Source organism: Pyxicephalus adspersus, chromosome 5, assembly GCF_032062135.1.
Source record: "Pyxicephalus adspersus chromosome 5, UCB_Pads_2.0, whole genome shotgun sequence".
NCBI classification, from domain to species: Eukaryota; Metazoa; Chordata; class Amphibia; order Anura; family Pyxicephalidae; genus Pyxicephalus; species Pyxicephalus adspersus.
Genome location: NC_092862.1, coordinates 40,106,671 through 40,133,110, shown reverse-complemented (window position 1 = coordinate 40,133,110; position 26,440 = coordinate 40,106,671). Strand labels below are relative to the sequence as shown.

Sequence of the window (26,440 nt, the reverse complement as noted above, 5' to 3'; positions counted from 1 at the left end):
TTTGAAGACCAAATTGGCCTTACGCCAATCCATCGGTACCTTGCCAGTGACTAAAGAGTCTCTAAAAATTAGAAATAATGGCTTTGAAATAACTGAGCTCAGCTCTTTGAGGGCATGTGGATGTATTCCATCAGGTCCTGGTGCTTTGTCAACCCTAATTGTTCCCAGCTGTTTCTCAGTCATATCAATTCTGAGCCATTGTGACTCATTTAAGGCAGTGACTTTGCTATTATGAATTTGGACTTGAGCTCTGCCATTTTATTTTGTGCACACAGAGCTAAAAAAAGTGTTTAGTAAATCTGCCTTGTCTTAATCCCCGGTTACCAACCTAGCGACATCCTTTAAGGGGCCTACATGCTCAGATCTGAACTTTTTGCTTTTAATAAAGTTTGAAAAATGTTTTGGGGTTTGGGGTTTGCCTTACTTTCCTTTGCAATCAGTCTTTCATTTTGAAGTTTTGCACATTTTATCTCATTTTTACATCTTTTTTTATATTCTTTATAGGTTTCAAATGATGAAGGTGATCCTTCATTTTTATATTTTTGAAATGCCCTTTTATTGTTCCTTATGGCTTTTTTAACAACCGCTGTGATCCACATAGGTTTTAATTTTAACCTCTTAAACTTATTAACCATTGGAATATATTTTTCAGTTTGCTTTTGTAGAACAGACTTGAAACATTCCCATTTCTGTTCTGTGTTCTTTGAGGACAATATTGTTTCCCAGTCCACGTCACAGAGAACCGTCCTTAATAATGGAAAATTTGCTCTCTGAAAATTAAATGTTTTTATCTTTCCTGTTTTTGCTTCCTGTTTACAGCTAACAATAAATGAAATCATATTATGGTCACTGCTACCCAGATTCTCTTTTATTTGCACATTTGTTATAAGCTCTGCATTGTTAGAAAGAACTAGGTCCAGCTGAGTATCATTTCCAGTTGGGGCTTCTATAAACTGTGCCATAAAATTATCTTGTAATAAATTCACAAATTTCCTCCCTTTTGCTGTTCCTGTAGTGCCATTACTCCAGTCAATGTCAGGGTAGTTGAAATTTCCCATGATTAAAACACTTCCACCTTTTGCTGCTTTTTCTATCTGTGCTAGTAGTTTTCTATTTCTTTCTTAGCACTGGGGGGCCTATAGCAGACTTCAATAATTAATTGTGTGTTATTTAACCCCACATTCAACTCCACCCATAATGCCTCAACCTCATTGCTTGTTTCCTCCGCAATTTCTTCTTTCACATTCATATTCAGATCACTTCTCACATACAGACAGACACCACCACCCTTTCATTTCACTCTGTCTTTATAAAAGAGAGTATACCCAGGAATATTGACAGCCCAGTCATGCGAAGAACAAAGCTACTTACAATTGTCCATAATCCTTCCGCCAACTAACCACAATTCACCCTCCACTAGTGTCTGACCCCTGACTAACCTGTCTGCCACCTTTTTTGACTGTCCCACCCCCCTCTGTCCTAGTTTAAATATGCCTCCACCATTCCCCTAAATCTTACCTCTAGCACAGCAGACCCCCTTTCATTTAGGTGCAAACCATCTCTGGCATACAGGTTGTACCCCAATGAAAAGTCAGCCCAGTGCTCTATGAACCCAAACCCTTCCCTTCTACACCAGGGCTTAAGCCATGCGTTTAGCTGCCTAAGCTCTTTCTGCCTTTGCTGTGATGCGCATGGCACAGCCAATATTCCAGAGAATATAGCCTTGGAGGTCCTTTTCTTCAACTTGAAACCTAGTTCCATACACTGATTTTTAAGGATCCTCCATCTTTCATTTATATTGTGATTGGTTCCAACATGGACCAAGACAGCTGGGTCCTGTCGAGCCCCTCCCAGTAGTTTGTCCACTCGGTCCACCACATGGTTAATAACCAAAAAAAACTCTGCAGTTGTCCCTTTTCATAATTAAGCACAGCTTGCTCCAGAAGTTAATGAATGTCTAGGCTCCATAAAGATTTTTGTTTGCTTTGTTTGTGATTTACTCACAGTGAGGATTTCATACAGTAGCTGACACCATGCTGCCTAATTTTATGTTAAGACAAACATCTGTCCTAATTGCATTTATTAAAATAATGTACCTGTTCCGACTTACATACAAATTCAACTTAAGAAAAAACCTACAGCCCCCATCTCCTATGTAAACCGGGGACTACCTGTACCTAATTTACATTCAAAAGACCATGGGTAGACTATAATTACACATTATGTGAAGGTTACAATTTTATTATTATTATTATAGTTACTTTATTATTATTAATATTATCAATTATTCCTATAATTATTATTTTATATTCAAATGTATAAAGCCCAAAGGCTATCATGCAACAGTGGCCAATCCCAACACTTACCTTGTGTTCATAACATGACAAGAGATTATTAGTCTCGGTTTCACTCATGACTTTAAGGCACATTTTGATTTTTGTTACTCAATGAAGTTGTGGTAACTTGGTCCAGACTAAAGTAGACAATATTCACTGGGAATAACATATAAAAACTGGTGATTATGTCTTTGATTTCCAGCAGGAAAGAAAAGGTTGATGAAATAGAAGAGGGGAGAAATCACAGTGATTCCAATAATGTGTACCACCAGAAAAAGCAGCCTCCAGGAACACATGAAAGTTTGGACTATCTACCCTCACACAGTGAAGTCTATAAGACATGGCTGCAAGAAAATCCACAAAGGTAATTCAGATGGTAATTTAAATATCATATATATAATAACACCCACCATGCATATAAAGTTATTTCTGATTTTTTTTCCGTCATTCCTGTCTGGGAAGCTTAATTTACACTATGTGATGATATAAATGTTCTCCATGCTTCAGCTTTGTAATGTTTTTTTACTGGGTTAAAAGGTTTATTGATTTCAGTGTTAGAACATTTTTTATAACAATTATATTAACAAATACTTAATTCAAATAATAACTGTGAACATGCAGACATACTGTAAATTTATGTGTTTAATTCAGTGGTGTGCTACTGCAAAGCATGCTCAAGCTCCTGTACGTAGACCAGTGGTAGCACAGGATTGCAGGTCATTTGATTCATATATAAGAACAGCTACTTAAATGTGGGTAGGTTTTTTCTGTGTCACATCAAGCAGCTTTCAGCTATTATTTATTTGGTATTCTGCTACTAATATTTATTTTAAATCTATGCAAACCACGTGTAGAGACATTAATAATCTTCAAGCTGTTCATGTTCTTACAGATCAGACTGGGATCGCTGGCTGATGATGGCATTTATTGGAGTTGTGGTGGGCATAGTGGGATTTTTAATGCATCAAATTATTGATACTCTTTTTGAAAGGAAGTGGGAGTTAGTTGAACACTATATCAAGGTGAGTTGGTATATTAATATATTAACAAAGTTTTCCCAAATGTCAGCATCTGGATTTTATCACTTCCATATACTGTATGGTTGTTGAGCTTTGTTATATACTGTATATTGATTTTGAATTAAAAGATGTAAGAATGGTATCTCAAAAGAAAGATGTGTTATTTATATGGTTTAGAGGTGTATAATGACTGCTCCTACTGTACATGTCACTGTGGCTACAGTAGAGATTCATTCTGAAGTATTTGTATAAGTCCTTGTCAATTTCCCCATTTCCATCCTCCAATTCAAGTATGGGATAAACATATGAAATGCTGTTCGTGTTACTGGCAATTTAAACTCCACAGAACTGCACTACAAGCCTAGGTCCTAGGTTGTCCTAGGTTATTAGTGCAGTACGTTCTGTATACACCTGAACCTGCCAATAACCCCACTATACAGCTCATATGCTCATATGTTCAAGCTAGACGCAGAGTTATCACTGTACTTTATGGTTGTGAATGTTTATAACAGTTATATGCATTTTGTTAACATAGGCAGAAAAGGAAAATATACCTTTAAGAATCATTATCTAGCTAGAAGAGGTAAGCCAATCATAGTGAGTCTTACACTATGCAGAGGCCTAAACTAATCACAACCAGCCTTACACTGTGCCTATGAAAATTCCCTAGCAGACAGGCTGCATTCAGTGTGCTAACAGAGAGAGAAGAGAAGAGATCAGTCAGAGAGTTTCATAGAAGTAGACAAAAGGCCAAAAAAGTATTTAATGCAGTTATATAGATTCCTGTAATTTATTAGTGATTGGGATTGTCTGTTGAACCTCTCATGTGTTTGCTTAAAGTTCCACCAACAACATCATCATCAACAACAACAACAACAAACAACAAACAACAAATTAACCAACTTCAACATCTTACCAACCAAACCTCTTATCCATCAATCTTCATAGTTCCATCTTACCATGTCATACTGCAAACCGAACAGTTCTATCTAATACAGAGCGGATTATACAGAATAAGAGTAGACTGAGAGATGTAGTGTAAATTATACTGCATGTCAAAGTGCTCTACCTGAGAGTCAGATTCATCCACCATCTTATGTGACAAACAAGATTGAAACTGTTGATCCACCATTTTATGATACCTCATTCACTACATGTTTGTACATAGACCTTCCGCTGCAGAAGCAGCAGTGTTATATGAAGAAAGTTTGAAGCTATTAAAGAAGTTATTTAAAGTATTTGGTGTGCTCTTTAAACCTACTACTTTTATGAAACGGTACTAGAGGAATTATACAGTAAAGACCGTCTGATCAGACAAAAGAGAGACAGAGATAATAATTCTTCTAATGCCACAGCGCACAAGGCACTTTATAGTGCTGCGCCTGCCATAATCATCCAGTCCTTTTTGGAATACCAATTATTGATTTTGCCATTATGGCGTGTTCAGCTCCAATAAACAATGTGCTAAACTGAGTTCTATATTTTTTCTAGAGGACAACCTCATTTCTACTGAGGGCCATACCTACCTTATCTCAGGAAAATATTACAGCTTTTAGTAATTCAAATTATAGTAACAACTACAATCTTATATTATTATTTTTATTATTAAACAGGATTTATATAGCACCAACATATTACGCAGCGCTGTACATTAAATAGGGGTTGCAAATGACAGACAGATACAGACAGTGACACAGAAGGAGGAGAGGACCCTGTGCAGAAGTGCTTACAATCTAGGAGGTGGGGGAAGTCTCACACAATAGGAGGGGAAAGATATGGAGTAATGGGAAGTACTGAGGGTTTTAGGAGACAGAAGATGATGGGTAGGCAAGTTTGGAAAAATGGGTTTTGAGTGCTCATTTAAATGAGCAGAAGGTAGGAGCAAGCCGAATAGAACGAGGAAGACCATTCCAGAGACTTGGGCAGCTCTAGAAAAGTCTTTCAACCGTGCATGTGAGGAGGTTATGAGTAAGGAAGTGATTAGTCTACAACACATTATCTCAGAGATAGGGGCCATACAACATTTCCTGAAGTACTCATATGATAAATAACCTAAGGAAATTTAACCTTTATCAACTGAAAAAACATCCGAGCCACAATGAGGTAAATTCCTAAATCACTGGCATAAAAAAAAGGGCTTCCCCCCAAAAAAATTACATGCATCATGCACTAGGTATTCCATATACTTTAAAGAACCCATTACTAATAGTATATCCTCTTTCGTCTATGTAACTATTTTTGTCCTTTGTATAGTACTTGGATTGTTAATTCTCAGATTCAATATACTGACATAGACAACGTGTGATCATGTATGTTATATTTTTATATAAAATGAGTTAAAAGACAAAAGACTAAACATGCCTTTTTTTATCCTTCTAGCATGGCGATTTTTTCACAACATGGCTGTTTATTCTTGGAATTGGTCTTGGTATGGTCTTGTGTGCATCAGGACTTGTGGTGGTTAGTATAACTTATAATTCAAAGAGTGAAGGCAGAAAAAGACTAAGTTGTCCATCAATTCTGTCCTTTTTTGAGTTTTTGTAAAACGGAGAGAGTAGATCTATGAACTTCATTTATAAAACAGAAAATCTGACAAACCCTCAAACATTCCCTGGTGGAAATCAATAACTGCAATAAAAACACAAGGACCTGGAGTCCCACAAGGGAATGTTTGAAGGAATGTCTCCTTCTCTATTTTAAAAATAGAGCCCCAAAGCATATGTAAATTCACTTACTGTTGACTGACTCACTACCTCTGTATTTCCAAACATCAATTACTCCTAAACTGAAGTACTTTCAGAGGTTAATTCAGTACTTTCCTGTGATTTTAGCTACAAATTCTTCCCTCCTGAACCTTATTTACACCAATAATATTTTTAAAGGTTTCAGTCATGTACCCTCCCCCCTTTCCACTTTCCGCAAGGCTGTACATATTAAAGCCCACCCAAAGCCAAAATTGAAGATGGTAAATCCAAGGTAATGGCAGTGCTTGAACTAAGGAACCCATGGATCAGCCAATTTTCCAGCTCAGACACATGGGGTTAAGCTATTATGCAACCTTTGTTTAATAAACACAATTAAATACATGACAGCATTATGGCCTATATAAAGGAAACATCACAACAATTACAGCCAGCCATGTGTCTGGCCTTATCAGAAACTATAGCCTGATAAAGGATATATCACTGGAATATTTTTCAGCACTCTGCATACACTGCAGCTTTTGCAATGGTACTAGACAGTAAAGAACTAGGATCTGTAGAAGACATGTAAAATAGAGAATGAAACTTAAGCTGGTAGAAAAATAGAAAAGAGTATTGGGCAACATTTCTTAAAAAATAAAGTATATTTTAATTGTAATTTGTATTTCTAATTATAATTAATAGAGAAAATGTGTTAAAAACAATAACATTTTTTAATTGTAGTTTTTATTGAGTTTTTTTTTTTAAATAAACAAAAAGTATCAACAAATATAAGAGGGTAGCCAAGAAATACAAAGTAATAATTTAACAATAATCAGGAATAGAAAACATATATATGACTCTTGTAAAATGTAGTGTATCACAGATTTTGGTAGAAAGTAGAATAACACAATATAATCATTCTGGTTAAGAGGTAGCAATAAAACAGAGACATTCTTTTGAAAAGTTTACGATATAAACAGCATTAAACATATCTATACATATTACAATTGTCTAACAATAAATGTCTAGGTGAAATGGAAAGAGAGCAAAGAGAAGAAAAAGGATTAGGGGAAAAGGGAGAGGGTACAAGGAGGATGTAAAGTGGAAGACAAATATATGGTAATAAATTAGAGAAAGTCCCCGGTGTAACTCCTGAGGAAGTAATGGGAGGAGATACATTTCCAGGGCCTAACCGAAGATAAGTAGTTATATGCTGGAACATATTAGTGGCAGACGAAAGATATGAGTCCCAAGGGGCCCAAATTTTCAATATTTCAGAGCGAAGAGTGTTGACCTTTGTCCAATAGGGCCCTATGAGCGGACATGTCCAGAAAATATGGTATATAGTGCCAACCTCTGTACCACATCGCCAACAATAACAGATTTTCTTTCATGAAGCACTGTGCTAAAAACTGTGGTCTCAAAGCTAACAAACCATTTTTTTGTTTGACAAAATCAATCATCTTATTTATTTTAAAGATACAGTATTCCTTCTCTTTCAGTTTTTCTGTCCATCAGGGTCACCAAGTGGTCTCCCTGAAGTCATTGGGTACTTAAATGGAGCTTCTATGCGACATATCTTTAATATAAGAACATTTTTTGGAACGTTCTTGTCATGTGCATTAGCAGTATCAGCAGGACTATTCTGTGGCCCAGAAGCACCAATGATTCATGTTGGGTAAGAGAAACAATAGATTATATATATCAGAACTGTCAGGTTTTTATTGATGTTTATGTCCCATTGGAAGTGAGATTTTTCCCTACTTCCTTTCCTAGCAACAACAGAATGTAAAAAAAACATCCCATCCGCAGTGTCCTAAAAAGAAGTAAAAGCCAACAGAAGTTCTATCCCTTCCACAATTTAGTAAAATCAAATGTTGTATTTAGAAGCAGGGCGGAGTAAGCAGGCTTTTGTGGACAATCTTATATAATATAAAATTACTCGCAAAAGCATGCTTACTCCCTTTCCGTGCTTCTAATATAGATTTACTCAGGCTGGGCAATTATTAACCTTAGTAAACGTAGGAGTCTTTTTTGGTAAATTTCCTTCCTTGCAAATGTTATAATTGCTTACTGTATGCTAGCTGATACGATTCTCATCAATATCTTTCCTGGTGACCACATAACAATCTAAATACATGATGATGTAAATGTAACACAGACATCAATAAAAACATGACACAAACTGTAATCCTTCTTAAAGCTAATAAAAGATTTATAGTTGTGCTTAAATTTTTAAATAACGTTTTTAGTTTTGGATATAATGATATGGGTTAGAATCTCCCCAAAAGGTGCAGTCTAAATAGTGCTGTTATCAATATGCAAATTTTGGCTTTTTGTCTAAAGTTAACAGCTCTTATCAGCATCTCTAGCCAATACACTGAATAGTTCATATTCATATCAGTTCTGTAAATACAAAGTAAGGGTTGCATTAATTACCTGTAAGAATTTAGAATATTCCAAGAAACTTTTCAAACTTCATGGAGATAGTGTTGCGGGTTAAAAAGGACATGTCCTGCAAGACTGATGTTCTATCCACATAAATCTTGTCCAGAACAGCTTACAGGGTTTTTCACAGTGGAGTACTAAAGAAATTGTGGGGAGCTGCAGCTTGCTGAAGAGGGATCTTAAGAAAGAAGGTGACACCAAAAAGACTGTCTGGCCCTAGGCTAATCATTTGGCAATCTGCAACCCCCATGCAGATCCTGGGATCTTCTTTTTCCCCCTGGAACTTAGCAGCAAAATACTAAACACTAGTAAAATAGCCACTGTGTAGACATGTTGCCTATGTATGCCCACTCCAGAGCTGTGACTCTAACTAAACTAACTGAGCTAAAAAAGTCCTGTTGGGGATGCTGGAGTGGCACTGGAACCAAGAGATGTAATAGCAGCCCACAGCAGTTATGCAGAACCGAAATTATTGGTCTCAACAGGTATCTAAAACATCCCAAAAGAAAACCTCCAGCACACTTCCCTCACTGGGTGGAAAGAGGGAGGGAATGTTGTTGTAGATACAGTGTGAACCATAGTGTTGCCACTGCCACTGTATTTAAATACTACATAAGTGAGCTTCCTAAAAATTGAGAAGGAGGACACCAACTACCTAGAATTGACCCCCTAACTAGATAAAAAACACTAAGCTGTTTATTTTAGCAACATTTAGATACCTTAAACAACTTGGTAGAGGTTCTTTAAAATGTGGATTTTAGTTAGCATGATGGCTTGAGTTCCAGTATTAGGGTCAAGGCTTTATATGTTATTGTGGCCTTATTTGGGTGTTGGGATTTTCTGAAATTCCTATTTAAAGTTCAGATTATGTTTTTTCTAGAGTATATAAAAAGAGTAAAATAAGAGCAAAAATTGATTCTAATTCAGAGATCATTTACACCTATGATACAAAATGTTGCTGAAATCCACATAGAGTTGTAAATATTCCTTACTGGGAACAACCAAAAGCATCTGCCAAATATATAATGTAATTGCTGAAAATTCCCCTCTAATGGCTGACAGTTTAACAGTCATCTTTCTCAGTAAATAATGTATTCCATGACCTTGAATGAAATGTATTTTGTATCCTTAGGATTGAAGTGTAGATGCCATAATAATTATTTGTGTAATTTTTCAGTCTCCTATTTATGACACTCTTTTTTCTCAGAACCTATTTTTAGGGATATATCAAGGTCTGAGAGAAAATGTTGGTTAAATATGCTTGTGACTAGAAGGATGTTTATTAATAAAATATACTAGTAAACACTTGTAGTAATTGATATAATAAGTCTAATCTGACAAAGCAATATTTATTTCAGAGCTGTAGTTGGATATGGTCTGAGCCAGTTTAAATCTGACACACTGCGAATAAATCTTCCATTCTTTACAAGGTTTCGGAATTCAGCAGATAAGTAAGTAGTAAAATCCAATTATTTGTTGATTGTGGTGGAGGTAAAAATGAGAAGTTCATTGGGCCTGATTTATTAAACTTTCCAAGGCTGGAGAAGATGCACTTTCATTAGGTAATTTTATTAGCTAAGTGATTCTGCAATGGATCTGGTCCAGGATTCAAAACATTTGCTAGCAAATTACTTTGAAAAAATCCAATCCAGGTTTGCTGGATCACCCAGCTTCACTGATGAAAGGGTATCCTCTCTAGCTTTGGAGAGCTTTAAAAAATCAGGCTCATTATGTCAAAAACCTAAGCACATTCCCAAAGCTGGCACACAATCTTGTGGTTGTATTTAATTTAGACCTAGTATCAGATAACAGTTTTCTATGGTATAGTAAGTGCATGCAGTAATATGTAAGTGTAACAACAAACTATAAGGCCACCTAATAAATAGCATACCTATATAAAAATGCCATACAGTGCCACATGTAAAACTGTCACATTGAAAAACACCCATGGAGACACCTGAAAAACATTTTTACCTTACACCCCAACCTACACCAGAAAGGGTGATGTCATGGTCTTTCTAGCAAGACCATAGAAAAGCTAAGGATCACAAATCACTCAAGGAGGCACTCAATCACAGCGTAGGGACAATTTATGATTTTTGGGGCCCTCTGTGTTTCTTGTATTTTGTCAGAAGCACTGTGACAATTGGCACCACATTTAACACATTTTTTCATGCTCTATCCATACTTAGCAAGTATTTCATGGTCTTTGGTATTGAGCAAGCTGTAGATAAAGATATCTCCCCCTTAAATTGTTGTTGCACACAAATCAGCTTCTTGGTTGTCAGAAAGCAGCAATGTACAGTCTGAATGCATGATCACAATTTACATTATAGAGAGTAAGGGGCAACTGAAAAAAACTCTTCTGAAGCCATCATTTTGAGATTAGACCCAGACAGATTCTGAGATTAGACCTAAGCAATTTCACTTTTTTTTATATAATTCACTGTTTTTATTGAAAAGTTTTATAGAGATTCAAAAGAAAAAGAAAATATATGTTTGCAAGGGTTGGGGGCACAAGAGGAAAAAAACGATTTGTTCTTACCAAACAGCAAAGGAAATCAAGTTGCAAGGTATTCCAACCAAGGGCTTCAGGTTTAATCAAACATGATAAGGGTGGTTTTCAGCATACAGGTAAGCTTATCATTATCCATTATCCAATTAGGCCTAGCTTTCAAAAACATCAAGATGGATAGTGTTTGAGTTCCAGGCCTTAATTAGGGCCATAAAAATACATTTTTGAGTACTCTGTTATAGGTTGTTTAAGTATACTTAACAAGCTATATTGGGTTGGAAGCAAGCTAAGTTTTTTTAACTATCAAAAGCAAGTGGAAAACATCCGACCAGTACCCCTATGCTACTGGTAAAGACCACCATACATGTTCAATTGTCACCCTTTGCCCACATCCCTGAAAGTTAGGCTGCATACACATGTGCAATAGTTGTTGTTGGAAAAGATCTTTCACAATCCTTTCTAATGACAAAAGACTGCACAATGCATGAACAAGTGCTGTACATACAGCTCCATTCTGCTCTATGGAGAGGGGAGGGGGAAAACGATGGAGTGGCACCTTGCTGCGCTCTTTCCCCTTCACTTCCATTACGATTGTTCCTCGTCCGTGGATCCGCCAGGATGGTCGTCTGGACAACGAGCATTGTACATATGCCAGATTCTCGACTGATATAAGCCTTGTGTATCTAGCCTTAGAGTGTGAGATCCTGTCCGCCACCAATTACCATCTTAATAAAGATTTGTAATTGGCCTCAATCAAAGAGGCCAATTACAATAAAACCAATGTATTTTCAAACAATGTATTCAAAGAAATCTTTGATAGCTGAAAGGCAATCCCTTCCCACTCTTAATTTTACTTTGCTAGAGTAATTATGTTTTTAAGTATTCTTGGAACATTTTAACATTGCCCATTTTCTCTTGAATAAAAAACAAAAAAAACAAAAAGCAGAGTAACTAGCCAAATGCAGACTTTGTTGTAGCTGTGTGATCTAATGGTCTAGAATCTCAAGAAGCTTTCAATGATTTTGTAATAGTTTGGGCTTTTTTTAATTATAACCCTGTTGGAGATGTGCTAGATTAGATGGGTGATAATAAAAAACGTATTTTGCCAGAATCTAAAAAGTGAGTAATCTGTGTTTAAATGACTAGCAAACTGTTTGTTTTGCAGGAGAAAGTTCATCACTGCTGGTGCAGCTGCTGGAATTGCCTCTGTATTTCGGGCTCCTGTTGGAGGGCTACTCTTTGCTTTAGAGGAGGTGGCATCTTTTTGGGACATGAAATTGGCATGCCAAACTTTTTTCTGTTGTTTAATTTCATCTCTTACTACAGAGGTGTTTTCTTCTTCATTTGGAGGATTTGTATACAAGGGTTATTTTGGATTTTTCAAAGCCGAACAAAGAATCATATTTTGGGTATGTGTCTTTTAGTTGAATTAAAGGGAACAATGTAAAAGAATGTTAATACTCTTAAAAATAATATTATTTTTTCTTTTGTCACTAAATTACTAAAATGCTTAGGGACTTATTTTTTATTTTATTGTGTGAAACATTGAATGTTCACCTTTTGGGATTCACCTGGAATTTCCATTATTTGCTTTTCATTATAATTTAACCTAGAAAATGTATTGTCATTTAGGTTCATGCACTAGTAAGTGAATAACAACATTTGTATGATTGGGATGTAGCAAATGTACAAGAAGTGACTAGTGTGTATGCTGACCAGTATCAGTCTCTGTGTTTCCAGTGAACAGACCTCTCTTAAAAATAACGTCTAACATTAAAGAGTGCTAAATCATTGTAGGGGAACACAAACTGGCAAATTGAGTTGACACAAGGAGAAGTTTCTAAATACATTTAAAAAAGCCATTAAATGTTGGTTCAATCTGTGTTATTAAAAAGGTTCTTATATTTAACTAAAAGAATGTCAAAATACATATTTTTTAAGACAGCATGGGGGCAGTCTGTATCCATTTTTATGTTCCATTCACTGAGAAAACATTCACATTTCAAAAAATTTGCCTGTGTAGTTGAACTAATTGCTGTGATTTCATTTGGTTAACAAATAGTTTTTCAAATCAAATCATAGCATAACAATTTGCTTGTTTGTGACTGTGACTGTTATTTTTAATTTTTTTACTAAATCACCTCTAAGTGTGCTAATGGTGGTTGTGGTGCTAGAGTGGTGGTGCAAATACTCTTTGGCATTAGGAACAGGTACCTGAAACAGGTCACCTATCCAGGATTGATTCATCTAATGTCACTCCACACTGGTGGCAGAAAGTGTAGTCTGTTTTGGAGCAACTCAAATACACTCTCTAAAGTGATACCTGAGGGTGGACAGGACAGCACCTGGATGGCAAACTCAGTAATTTCTGACCAAATGTACAGTTTCCTGGCCCACTAACCTATTGGGTTGACTGTTAAATAATCGGGCACTTCATGGCATGCCAAATCAGGTCATACCATCTGTTCTATCTGATCCTTTAACTCCCAGTACTCCAGTGCCACCATAGCTGAAAATAATTGGCCAACATATCCAAGAATTTGGCCATATTTGTGGTGCTGCTGATGTTGCTGGTGATGTTGCTGCTGGGTCTGGCAGTTGAAGTAGGGAATGGAAAGATGCCTACTAATGAGATGAGGCATTGGAAAACACCTTAAAGCAAAAAGGCTGCCCTAAGTTGGCATACCATTGTATCCTCATAATAGAGGGATTTTGCCTTCCTTTTTGAAGGCTTTACAATTCCACAAATGTGCTATTATGGCTAGAATCTAAGAGTGTGACTATCCAATATTAATATCTTAGATGCCAACAATACACTTGTCACTGTGAAAACAAGAAAGTTAAAAATTTGTAATATTTGCCCAGGTGGGGGCTGATTCCCCCCCCCACCCCCCACAGGAGCACAGCAGATGCACATTGCTCTTCTTTACCTCATCATAGGTGTCCACTAGACTGATGACTTGTGTCACCTCCTAGCATTATAACTGACAATTTTTCCTTTGGTAGTTCCCCATCTTTTTTTTTTCATCCTCTTTATGTGCTCTGGTGCATCAGATAGTTAGTTACAACTACTACAGGTGGTCCAGCATATTTAATGTTGAGTTTCAGGTAGGCATGCCACATAATATTTCTGGACATGGCCAAGACATTTTTCAAGCTAGAGTATCTCTTCAGAAATGTGTTCATTATCAAATTCAACAACTGCGCAAAGCAGGGAGCATGAGTGAATTTGCCCAGGTACAGCACAGTAAAAGTATCAGTCCCATTGTTAGTGACTACTTTGTCAGTTTAGAGTTAGCAGGGGGATAACCAGTGTGCAATTTGTTTGTGCATAGTGCAAAGCAGCTTGCCCATAGGGTGACTTCTCTTACTAAAGCTACGTACACACGTCAGAATTTTATCGCCCGATAATCGGCATCGGCCAATTATCGGGCGAAAATCTGCCGTGTGTACAGCCGGTGTCGTGTCGGTGTCGTCCATCGTCCGGACGACCAACCTGCTGGATCCACGGACGATGGACGACAGCCGATCCTAATGAAAGGGAAGGGGGAGAGCGCGCAGCAGGGTCCCGCTCCGTCGCCTCTCCCCTCTCCATAGTCTCCATCGTGCAGTCCCTTGTCGTTGGAAAGGATCGTGAAAGATCCTTTCCAACGACAAAAATTGGAAGTGTGTACGCAGCTTTAGACTAGTTTGATGGAGGATTGCATAGACTAGATGGAGGATGGCATTGCAGTGCCTGGGCTTACATATAATATTGTAATAGTACATAATAATATTATTACATATAATACATGTAATATTTCATGTAATATTAGGAAGTGAAGCAGCTTTGGAGTGTTGCTGTCAGTGGAGAGTTGTTATAAGAAAGAAGCTGACAGATTAGAAAAGGAGCCAACATTGTAGCTTATCCTCCTGACCACTTTCGAACATTTGATTTTTAATGCTTTTGAGAACTGGGTGGAGGAACAGAAGGTCGAGGTATGATTTGCTGGGAACAATGTCATGTCTGTGGCCTACGGCGTTCTCCCTGTTTACATATGGTCTGTGCAGCAAAAGATTCATCATTCATCATTCAACAGTCAAAAAAAATTCCCATACAGGGGACATCCAATGAATTGAACCCCCTAGAACCTAAATGTTCTCAGGACTGTGCAAGAGTCAGAGTTATCTTGCAAACTAGACTTGCAAACTTTTTGAGAAGCCCTGGCTGCCATCACAATGAGCGCCAGAAAATACTTGCAGTTGTAAGCCACACCTTGTGCCCATTTTGGCAAAGCCTGCTACACCCTGACACGGCTTTCCATGTGTACAATGAAACGATTGCTTTATTGACTTACATCTTCTTTCCACTTGTTTAACTCTGTAATTTTGAGAAACAGTGCCTTATGGGACCAATGGAACATCTAAAATAAAATAAAGGCACAAATGATGCAGCTTGGCCTCTTTTGCCCGACAATTTATATAAAGGCAGATAATACATAATAGAAAGAGGATTAGCTATTTTGACATTAATAACATCATACACTGAATTTTTTAAAATTTGCTTACATTTTTTTCTATTAATATTCATTTTATTAAGAATCAAAAGGAAGTTCAATACAATTACAGGTAAGTATCGATTTTCTCTGTTATTTATTAGATACAATAATGTGTTTCATATTATCCAAAAAGTATATTTTATGTGACAAAATTATCAGATATTTCAAGGACATGGTTTGACATTCTCATTGATTTTAGTATTTCAGTCATATTTTTTGTTTTGTTAAGGTGAAAGACCTATTGGACATGAGCGTATTGGCTTTTATCCCCTGTATTATCCTCGGAGTAATTGGTGGTTTACTGGGTGCCCTGTTTGTGTTCCTAAATGTGAGAATCAATAAACTACGTATGAAGTTGTTCAACTCAATATCTCACAAACTTCTTAGGCAGCTGAGCAAGCTACTTGAAACTTTGTTGTTGTTGGTGAGTAGAATCACATTTTTCATAAGTCTTTTTTTTTCCTTGTTCAGTTAACATTTTTGATTTTTAAATATCAAGTGTATCTGCCAATAAAGAGTATATCATGTTAACTGTAACTACCTTCTTATAGTAAAGGAAAAAGGCTTTGTTTTAATTCATGGGCATTTATGATTTCACTAACACTTTATTGTCCTTCCTTTTAAATGAGGAATATCTTGGTGGTGGTTTTTTAATTATTCACCATTAGTAATCTTTAAAAGACAGGGGGCTCCAAAATTTTCAATCAAGTCCACATAAAAAATGTAATAAATTATACTGTTTTAGGATACATTGAGACCTAATGCTAACCCAAAAAATCTGTACATCTGTTAAATCATGGTATGCAAGCATGGAATGTTGCTGAAAGCAGGCAAAAATATATATGCGCATTTCTTTTCACTGATGAGTTTGATATTTTAACTTTTTCACAAATGCAGCACCTAAATTTGCTGTCCCACTCATTATACAATTTTTTTTCCATTTTATTGTTTGGAATTGTGCTTGAATTTTATTATGTTAAATGTTAGTACCTACAAAAACCTTTCTACATACAACTACAGAAAAAGCCAAAAATTGTTCTTTGCCTGACTGTGTTCTCATTGCACATGGCATCACAGGAAGTTGGATAATCATTTATTTTTACATGCTATATTCAAGGGAACAAAAACAATTCTTGCATGCATGTAATTGGAAGATTCACATAAACATAGCTTTACCTCATTCAGTAAGATCAGTAAACATACACTTCACAAAATAAACTTGCTTTGTTGTCTATTTGTTGAGTGAATCAACGTGTACTGTATCTATGGATTTGGGGCTACATATTGTTTACAGTAGCTGAGCTGCACTTTTGGCTTCACAAACATGTTAGAAAACTAAACTGTTAGAGTCCTAAAGTGGCCACACATGTAACATATGATATGATTATTTCAACAATCATTCAATGTGAGTAAAATGCTCAAATCCAACTATTTTTTAGTAGTTTTTGAAGGATTATATTTATATCAATATTGTATTGGTTGCATTGTACTATTTTTTAATTATTGTTGATTAAAATGCTTACTTGCAATGGCTTTTAACTAAAGCAGTGAGACTTTTCCATCCTTCCCACTACTCTTCGCCTGCTGCCTCTCTTTACAAATCTCTACATTGGCTTCAATTTCACCTTAGAATCAAATTCAAGCTCCTGTGCTTTGTCTTCACATCCCTCCAGATCTCTTGTCTCCCCTACATTTCTGATCTGATACCCAAATACATTCCAAGCCCCTCTCTCTGCTCCTCCAATGACCTACTACTGACTTCCTCATTCATAACCTCATCACACGCACGGCTCCAAGACTTTTCTAGAGCTGCCCCGATTCTCTGGAACTCTCTTCCTCCTCATATTCGGCTTGCTCTGACTTTCTGGACTGCATCTACATCTAAGAGGAAACCTTTTCGAACTTGTCTACCTGAAATCATTCCACATCCCCCCGTTGTTTACTACTATCCCTCACCATTAGATTGTAAGCTCTTTTGGCCAGGGCTGGGATTGTTTGTACCTCTCTGTCATTTGCAACCCCTATTTAGTGTATAGTTCTGATGTTGGATATTGACAATTTATAAATCAAGATTAAATTTTTTTTATTCTTATCATTTTGAAGCCAAATATGTACATAGGAATCATTTTTCAACAAAAAGCCAGTTTTGTATAGATGTGTATTGCAGAAAAAAATTACAATAAATAATAAAGTTATCAAGAAATTATGAATTAGGAAACTGTATTAAGTAATTTTACATAATCTTGTTACAGATGGTGACAATCACTATCACAGTATATGTCCCATATTTCTTCTCCTGCACTCCAGACCCAACAGCGAAACAATCCACAAACTCATCTGACCAGTAAGTATGTAAATATAAGTTATGATTTTAATCAGCCACCTGTCAGTTATAAGATAACGCTGAGATCACTCACATTGTACTGATTTTCCTTGTTAGGTGCTTGTACATTAACTCACCATTATCTAACTTCTGACTTATTTATAATATATGTAAAGTCATGTGTTTTTTATCTTTATTTTTACTTTACAGCCGATCACATGATTCACATGGATTATGGAATGTTGCAGAATATAACTGCCCTGATTCCACATTGCTTGTATCAGGAGAAACATCCAATCATACTATAAACCAAGGTACTTCAGTAGGATAGAATATAGAGAATGAACCCATAATGTGTGGTTCATATGTTCTTCAATTCATTTTACTCTGTACTATAGTTAGACACTTTTCTGGAATTTGCTTTATGGCCTTTTTAAAATATACTTTAAATGTTTATGTGTTAGACATTTCTGTCCAAAAGGTAATTGAGAATGCTCCTCTAAACTACTTTCTGCTCATTTAAAAGAGCACTCAAAACCATTTTTTCAAACTTAACTTCTTCTGTCTTTTGAAACTGTCATTACTTCCCACTTCTACATATCTCCCCTCCTATTGTGTGATACCTCCCCCACCTCTTAGATTGTAAGCTCTTTGGGGCAGGGTCCTCTCCTCCTGTTTCACTGTCTGTTTTCGTCTGTCATTTGCAATCCTGTGCAGTGCTGCGTAATATGTTGGCGCTATATAAATCCTGTTTATTATTAATATTATTATTAATAATAATAATAATAACTGCCTTGAGATTCATTCAGTTTTAATGTAACTGTATATTTTAACAGTATTCTTAAAAATGTAGTTAGCGTGAGCACAAAAAACCCTCATTTACATATATTCATCAAATGCCACAGTGAATATAAATCAAGGTGTGTACACCAGATCAACATTTGTAGCCTAAATTGTTATGTCATGACAGGTTTATAATTTGTCACAGATCATAGCCTTGTCTTCAAAGCCATCTCATTCGTTGCAACCGATCGGATGAACTCTTTTTTATGTTTGACAGAAAATATGAAATAATTAGTGTATGTAAACTGCATATTAAACACATAAATAATATTTTTAAAATTCTAATTACCCAAACTTTGCTTTTATTGGAAGCTGCTGCTCTGTTAGTGAAAAATGGAAAACAAGGTATCATGCTTCTATTCCAGCGAGGAACTCACATGAAGTTTGGATTTCCAGCTCTGCTTATCACTCTGATATTCTACTTCTTTGGTTCATGTTGGACTGCTGGAACTGCAGCCTCAACTGGGCTTGTTGTACCCATGCTGTAAGTTTATTGTATATCAGATGTGAATTTCATCTAGCCTAATTTCCAATATTGTTCTTACACTTAGGGGAACATTTATGCATTATGCTGCCTATGCACATCTGAATTATGTCACCCAAATATACAACCTCCTCTCCTTGTGTCATGGAAAAAAAAACAACTGTACAAATGCATTGTTGCTATTAGCATATAGTCTGCTGGGAGAGATAATTAATCCTAAACTATAATGAGTCTTTGATTCTTCTGAGCATCTCCTACACCATCTCTCTATACAGTTTTTTTTGCCTAATATAGCCACAAATGCACAAAAAAAAAAAAAGCACAAAAAAAAAAAAAAAAAAAAAAAAAAAAATGAACATTTTGTGCATTTTGAAGCTTTATGCTTTCCCCTAGGCTCAGACACATTATTCCTAATTTGGTCCCAAAGATACTCATTTAGGTTTTTTAATATACTACTTTTAAACTAACCTAACTAAATATTAATTAATATAATAATGTACTTCTCTTTGTAGTACTTAACCCATATTCTATGTCCACTCTGTTCTGCAACTTAAAACTCTGCTACCTCATTTAGCACATCTAATACCAAGACCTTCCTCTACAGCTATACCGGTGCTCTCTTTGGGAGGATAGTTGGTCTTATTCCAGTGTACATGTTCGGAGTCCAAAATGATGAGTATGGAACATGGATTGATCCCGGACTCTTTGCAGCCATTGGTTCAGCAGCTTATTTTGGTGGTGTTTCGCGACTGACCATTTCTCTCACTGTCATTATGGTAAGTATAAATAACTTGTTTGATGTGTGTAACAAAGCTAAAAATGTATGAATGCATGTTTTGAATAACATGAGAATCGGAACATTTTCATTTTCATAGTATGTGGGTAAGTTTGAAGCAACCTATCATATAGAGGTGTGTCTGACACTCAAATTCTGTACGCATATGCTCTGTGTCAATGGAAATTAACTGGTGCATAGCATCTCTAGCACATTATGTCTCTGGTCCATTTCTAAATTTAGGAGATGGTAAGTAGTTCGCAAGAGTAGGGTAGAATATCATTCATTTCTGTTTGTTTACTGGTGCTGCATATGAAAGCATTTTGGAAAGCTACTTGCACCAGGAACAGGGGGTAGTATGGAATGTCATTGTAATCTTCAATTCTTCATTGTGTAATTGCATACATAAAAAGACATGTTATGTCTCTTTTTTTAAGTTAGGCTAGATAATATTTTCTTAAATCAATAGGAGAATTAGAGAATTTTTAGTAGTGTGTGATAATATTGGTTATATACCATGTGTTTTATTTTCCTTTGCTTTAGAACCCTGTATTTTGTATTTTCTGCTAATTTCTGTAAGATGTGATACCATCATAATGAAGCAGTCGTGTGTTGGTGATTCATATATAGGAAATAGATTAAACAAACAATATTTCAAAACAGGTTTATTGGGCTAACAATGTAAATTCAGTTAAACTTCAGTTAAAAAGAAAAACAAACCTTTTCGGAAGACAAATTTACAATCTACAGTACCCGATTAAGTCCCTGGATGTCAAATGTGTACTTAAAATTTGCCATGGGCTCCACTTCTAGGTTCCAACTCCATAACAAATTACAGCCCCAGAGAAAACATGTGTTACTCTCTCTCTCAAAAAGTGAAGGTGGTGTTATGGGACAGAAGATTTGAATGTGGCAGCAATATCTTAAAAGACCGTCTGGTGCATAGTTATTATCCATACTTGAAGACTGGGTCCAAAAATGTAGTTATTCTTGGCTTCTAATTTATAATCTTCCATTTGGAAAGAACTAGTGTAAACAAACTCCAAGCATTTGTGTGAAAGGAAATAGCTATTTTTCATATGTGATAGTTGCATTAGCATGTGGCGATGAAGGATATTATTCTAAATTATATCAAAACATGATTATTCATATACTATTTGATGATGGTACAACATTATGTGTATACGTACTTCTTGCCATGTGGATTGTCTCGATATTCCCTAAACAAGGAGCTCTGTCAGATCTTATTATAATACATAAAACATTGCTATTGGTAATACCTAATTAGCAAAATGGCCTTTCAAACACTAAAATACATAATTTACTGTATTTCTAAATATTTAGTAGGACCATATGGATACTGGGGATATTTGTGAACAGCTTAAAAGAAACCAGTCCATTATTGGTAAAGAAGCCCCTACATTCAGAATGCATAGGTAAAATCCTGTTATCCCATGGAGTAAATACATGGTAGTGACATAGCGTGCATGCTTGATTACTTTGCATGTACATTCCCAATTACTAGGATCTGCAAATCACTATGTAGTATGCACTATAAAGTTCCCCCTTACCACTTTAATAGGAATTAAAGAGGATAAATACAAGCCAGGTGCTGCTAATCGATGGCACTTGATCAAGTCAACTCTATAAAAGCAGAATTTTGACAGCTTGCTGGTCTGGAGAATTCAATTGCCTGTTAGTTCAATGTCAGGGAGGAAATACGTCAGAGAAATTGCAAAAAAAAAAACCCAGGAGCAACAACTAAGACGCTACAGGTCTTACTAGGCATGTTAAATGTTTGTGACAGTACAATTAAAAAATGCTAAACAAGTATGGCTTGTTTGAAAGGGTTGCCAGGGGAAAGCCTCTGTAAAAAAAAATGGTCGCATGGCTTTGGTTTGCAAAGTTGCATCTGAACAAACCACAAGACTCCTGGAACAAGGTCCTTTGGATAGATGATACCAAAGGGGAAATGTTTGATCATAATGAACAGCTCCACCTTTGGCAAACACCAAACACACCATATAACCACAAACACCTCAAACCAACTGTTAAGCAACATTGTGAAGGGGTGAAGATTTGGACTTGTTTTGCAGCCATACGACCCTGGCACCTTGTAGTCGTCAATTTGACCACAAACTTCTATGTATACCAAAGAATTAAATGTAAGGTCATCTATGCAATAGCTAAAGCTTGGCCAAAATTGGATATAATTATAACATAATGGTTAAAAAAGGAAATAATCAGGGGGCTGCTCTGGCTGAGTTGAAATAATTTACAAACACGGTTCTATAAGCTGTTAAATTGAAGGTGTACCTAATTTTTTACACATAGCTTCTCCATTTTGGCTTAATTTTTCAGTAAAAAATAATATTGTTAGGAGACACTTATCGGGCCAACTATCTTGCGATGTGTGTATAGTAGTATATATAGATTTACCGTTGGTGACACTGCCTGTTCCTGACCCTGTGATTGTATGCTGCCTGGACTCACCTTTTGTCAGTGACCCTGATCTTCTTTGTCTTACCCTTCTGTACCTTATCTGGTAGACTTATTACCAGTGTATTTACTCTGGCTTTGTATTCTGGACTTGCCTCTACCGGAATCCTTTGTACTGCATTACCTGTGGGCTCCTGGTCCTTTGTCAGTCCTTCCCCAGTCTCTATCCTTTGTGCACAGTATCCTGGGGGCAACCGTGTGCTGGGACCACGCCAGTGTTCTCCCTGGGCTGAGCGGGGGCTTACCATAGGTAAAGAGTGTAGCATTAGATTGGAAGACAGCCGTCTGGTGCTGGATCAGGGCCTTACAATTATGATGGAATCTGTTTTGTGTTGTTTTACACTTGAAATTAGATAAACTTTTTTAGAACCTGCTAAGGATCAGATGATTTTTTTTATTATGACCTGTTATGCAAAACCCCCATAAAATTAAAACTTAACTCCTTAAGTGACTTTACCTATCTATTCCTTTGTTCCTGAGTTGACACTGAGCTCTGTAGCAGACCCCCACAGTAGCATACTCCCTAAGTACAAGACCTGCCTTGGTGACAAAACACCTTAGTGAAAACCCTTGTTCTGTGCAATGTCTTCAGCAGGAGGGCAGGATACATGAATATCAACTGCCAAGTGGGTGTGACTCCACCAGGTATGCAGACCCAAAGATAGGGTGCTACTACTCGAGCCTGGAATGGGCTAAGGACATTATCCCATCCCCAGTCCTGGCTAGCAGCACTCCTAGATACCTAACTGGGTCAGGACAAAGTGGCCTTATTAAGATGCGAAGTGCAAGTCAGGCTTTTTTAGACATGGCTATCTACCTCCCTAAAGCAGACCTAAAGGAAAACATTTCCTCCTTGTTCCTAAAGATTTGCCACATCATTGTTACTTTTTGTAACAGAAACTTTTTAAAAATAAGTACAAGTAAAGGATAACCTTCATTTCATTTTCTTATGGAGGCTGAGCTGGCTCGGTGTATGAGACCTAGATCCCCAATGTCACGAGGATATTTCTGTAATGTACAGAGGGGAGATGATAGGCATCTAATTGCAATATTAAACAGTAGGATAATTATTGTTATCTTGGCTATCTTGAATTGGGAAACAGGTTTTCATTGCAAGGTGTGCCAGACTGAACTTTATTTTCTAGGGTGCACTTGCTGAAGTCACTTACTGAAGTCATCTTTCTAGTACTTAGTATACTAGAAAGGTCCCTTTGGTGCTTTACATGACCACAGCTACCCACTGGGCACTTACCAGGTCCTGCAGGTTGAGTTCTAAATGGTACTAAAGTTCTTGAAATAGGTGATTGTGAAGGGGAATAGACTTGATCTGAAGAACATTCCAGGGATTTATCTTAGTTTGGCAATCAGACATTCAAGAAAAAATTATGATTAATGCAAGCTGAGACAATGCAATCCTTTTCATATTAATTCAACCAGACTCAACACACTATGAAATTAATGTATTTTATGCCTATATGAACTGTGAAATATAGCAGTATTTCTTTGTCAGAAATCTGACAGTTGTGAGTTTGCCCTTCAGATTATTTAAACGACAGGATATAAAAGTGTTGGTGAAAGAAAAGCATTACAGTCATTGTTATTAACACAATTAAAAATCACTTATGTTTTTTTTTTTGGCAATATTATGTTTCATATATAAGTGCCCTCTTGGCAATCAAAGTGGATTATTAGCATTAGCGTGGTAATAGCAGTTAATCTATTTTCATTAAAATTCTGAATAAATGCATATTTTATGGAATTTATAGTTATATTCTTCTGTCGCCACTTGGTTGTGCTAAAGTACATAATATTGGAGAATTTTAACTTGGCAGCCTTAAAGACTGAAGAACAAAGGCAACCAACAGCAGTGCTCCTACAGTAACTTCAATCATTGATGCTTCAGTGATTGAACTGATACAAATGTGTTTTCTTTTTCCTGACATCTACAGAAATGTAATGAAATATATGACCCACTGAGTTTCTTTTTTAACACATGCAGCAGGGAGGGTTTCATGAAAAGGTCCCTTGAATTATTGTATTTCCTGCAAAGTTTTATTGACAGCAAAAGGGGGACGTAAGGAATGGCAGAACAGAATGGCACAGCAGTGCTCGGTGCACTTTATGAAAATCAAGTAATTCAAACAATGGCGGTGATAATAGGCAGCTCAACACACCTGCACTGTGAAGTCAGCGGGCTTTGCTTGCAGACGTAACGGAGTTTCATGTCACTGGAAGCATGGGGCCTATAAATAAACCTTGATGTTGTCTGCTCAGTCACCTACAAACTGCAAGCAGAGAGATTGACTGCTTTAGATTACATCTAAGATGTGTTTGCCTGTCTCTGGCTGTGGAGCACAGATAGCTGCAATTTCGTATATATGAATAGATGAGCTGGGTAAGAATTACATTTCCTCCTCAGAGGAGATATTTACTCCTGGAAAATTCAAAGATTATTTATGCATATCTGTTATCTTCAGAGCTGCTGTCATGGGAAGACATCAGGAGGAAATGCCCCCCCAAAATAAATGATGTTTTTACCCTACATATCCTTCAAGCAATATTTGCTAGTATTTGTTTTGGAGTTAGGGTACCCATGTACCAAAGTGCACATTTCACCAAATTTTACACCCTCTCCTATATTAAATATTTTATATATACCTTGTTTTACATACCTTTGCTGTTACGGACATTTTTGGGAAATTGTTTACTTGTCTAGAGGATGGTAAAGCCCCTCTCTTTCTCCAACTTTCTGCATGATAGGAGTGTTTAGAATCTCAGCGACTATTTGCATGCATGGAGTTTATGTGCTCTCACAGTTTTTCTGTGCATTTTCGTTCTCCTCAAAAAAGACCCAAGATAGAATTGCTTTGAGGGCTGTAAAAATGTTCACAATATTATATGTAGTCAGATCTTGCACCTGAATTACGGACTGCTGTCATTTAAGGCTTATGTGCAGGATCTTGCTGATGTCATCATTGGGTGAAGATTTTCACCCAAATGGTAAAGATTTTAAATCATAGCATGCTGCTGGTCAAGCAAGTAAATCTTTTTGGCAATATAATACACATAGATTTGCTAATGTTGTGGTGTAAGGACAAATGTAGGGGCTGGGAGAAAAGACGCCTTTAAAAATACAATGTCCCCCTCCAGTCCGTATCTAAAGCCAGCTATAAATATGGATTTTGTGTGCTAGCTACTACCTGATAATGTACTTTAAATAGAATATATGAACAGACAGTATTGTCTTGCTCATGTAAGGCAGAATGAAGCTGTCTCTGCAAAGGGCTTCCTCTGACATTCCTATACTCACCTTACTTGTGGTAGCATGTGACCTGCTCCAGTAAAACATTGCCCAGGCCCAGAAGCTCATTGAACTGACTGGGGTGAGTAATGTCACCATTCCACATACAGTAGTTAGCAACACAACCTTCTGTGGAGCAGCAAAGAACTGAGTTGGCAGGCAGGTAAGGAGGTTGTATGATTTGGCCCTCTGGTTAAAATCCTCCTTTAATGTAAGTTCAGGAAATTTAAACCGGGCTGTATCTTTGCAATACTTGCAATAATGCATAATACTTTTGCTTAACATCACTTGCTGTCCAGGTGACTGGTGGTAGAAAGGAAGAAAAGAGAAATGTCCTCTGTTGGGCAACACACATTATGCATACATGTTGCAGTATTGTCACTATCAGAAATTTTGGGTAATGACATGTATCCATCACTCGAGTTCATGCATGTACAAAGGATACAACAAAAAATAAAAAAAATTAAAAACAGGTCAAAATTTTTTTAATTGTTTAGGATACAAAATGTTTGAGTAACTAGGGGGAACATTTGTTCTTAAATGAAGCAATTTTATATTGTCCTATTCATAAAAGTGACAATTAGCTAACAGGATTTATTCATTACTTTTATGAGAAAACAACAGATCATCAAAGAAATCAACAGATCAACAAAGAACTAGTTACTAACTAGCACA

General features: G+C 36.6%; 1 protein-coding gene across 1 annotated transcript in view; it reads left to right on the top strand.

Moving 5' to 3' along the window:
• Positions 1-2,176: 2,176 nt before the first annotated feature.
• Positions 2,177-26,440, top strand: part of LOC140331982 (chloride channel protein D-like) — a 64,448-nt gene continuing 40,184 nt past the window's right edge. The window contains exons 1-11 of the mRNA XM_072413305.1: positions 2,177-2,700; positions 3,229-3,358; positions 5,735-5,815; positions 7,542-7,717; positions 9,846-9,938; positions 12,168-12,411; positions 15,770-15,964; positions 17,793-17,884; positions 18,074-18,177; positions 19,019-19,190; positions 19,795-19,966. Of these exons, the coding sequence (XP_072269406.1) occupies positions 2,522-2,700; positions 3,229-3,358; positions 5,735-5,815; positions 7,542-7,717; positions 9,846-9,938; positions 12,168-12,411; positions 15,770-15,964; positions 17,793-17,884; positions 18,074-18,177; positions 19,019-19,190; positions 19,795-19,966 (1,638 nt within the window). The 5' untranslated portion in view covers positions 2,177-2,521. The remainder of the gene's footprint in view (positions 2,701-3,228; positions 3,359-5,734; positions 5,816-7,541; positions 7,718-9,845; positions 9,939-12,167; positions 12,412-15,769; positions 15,965-17,792; positions 17,885-18,073; positions 18,178-19,018; positions 19,191-19,794; positions 19,967-26,440) is intronic.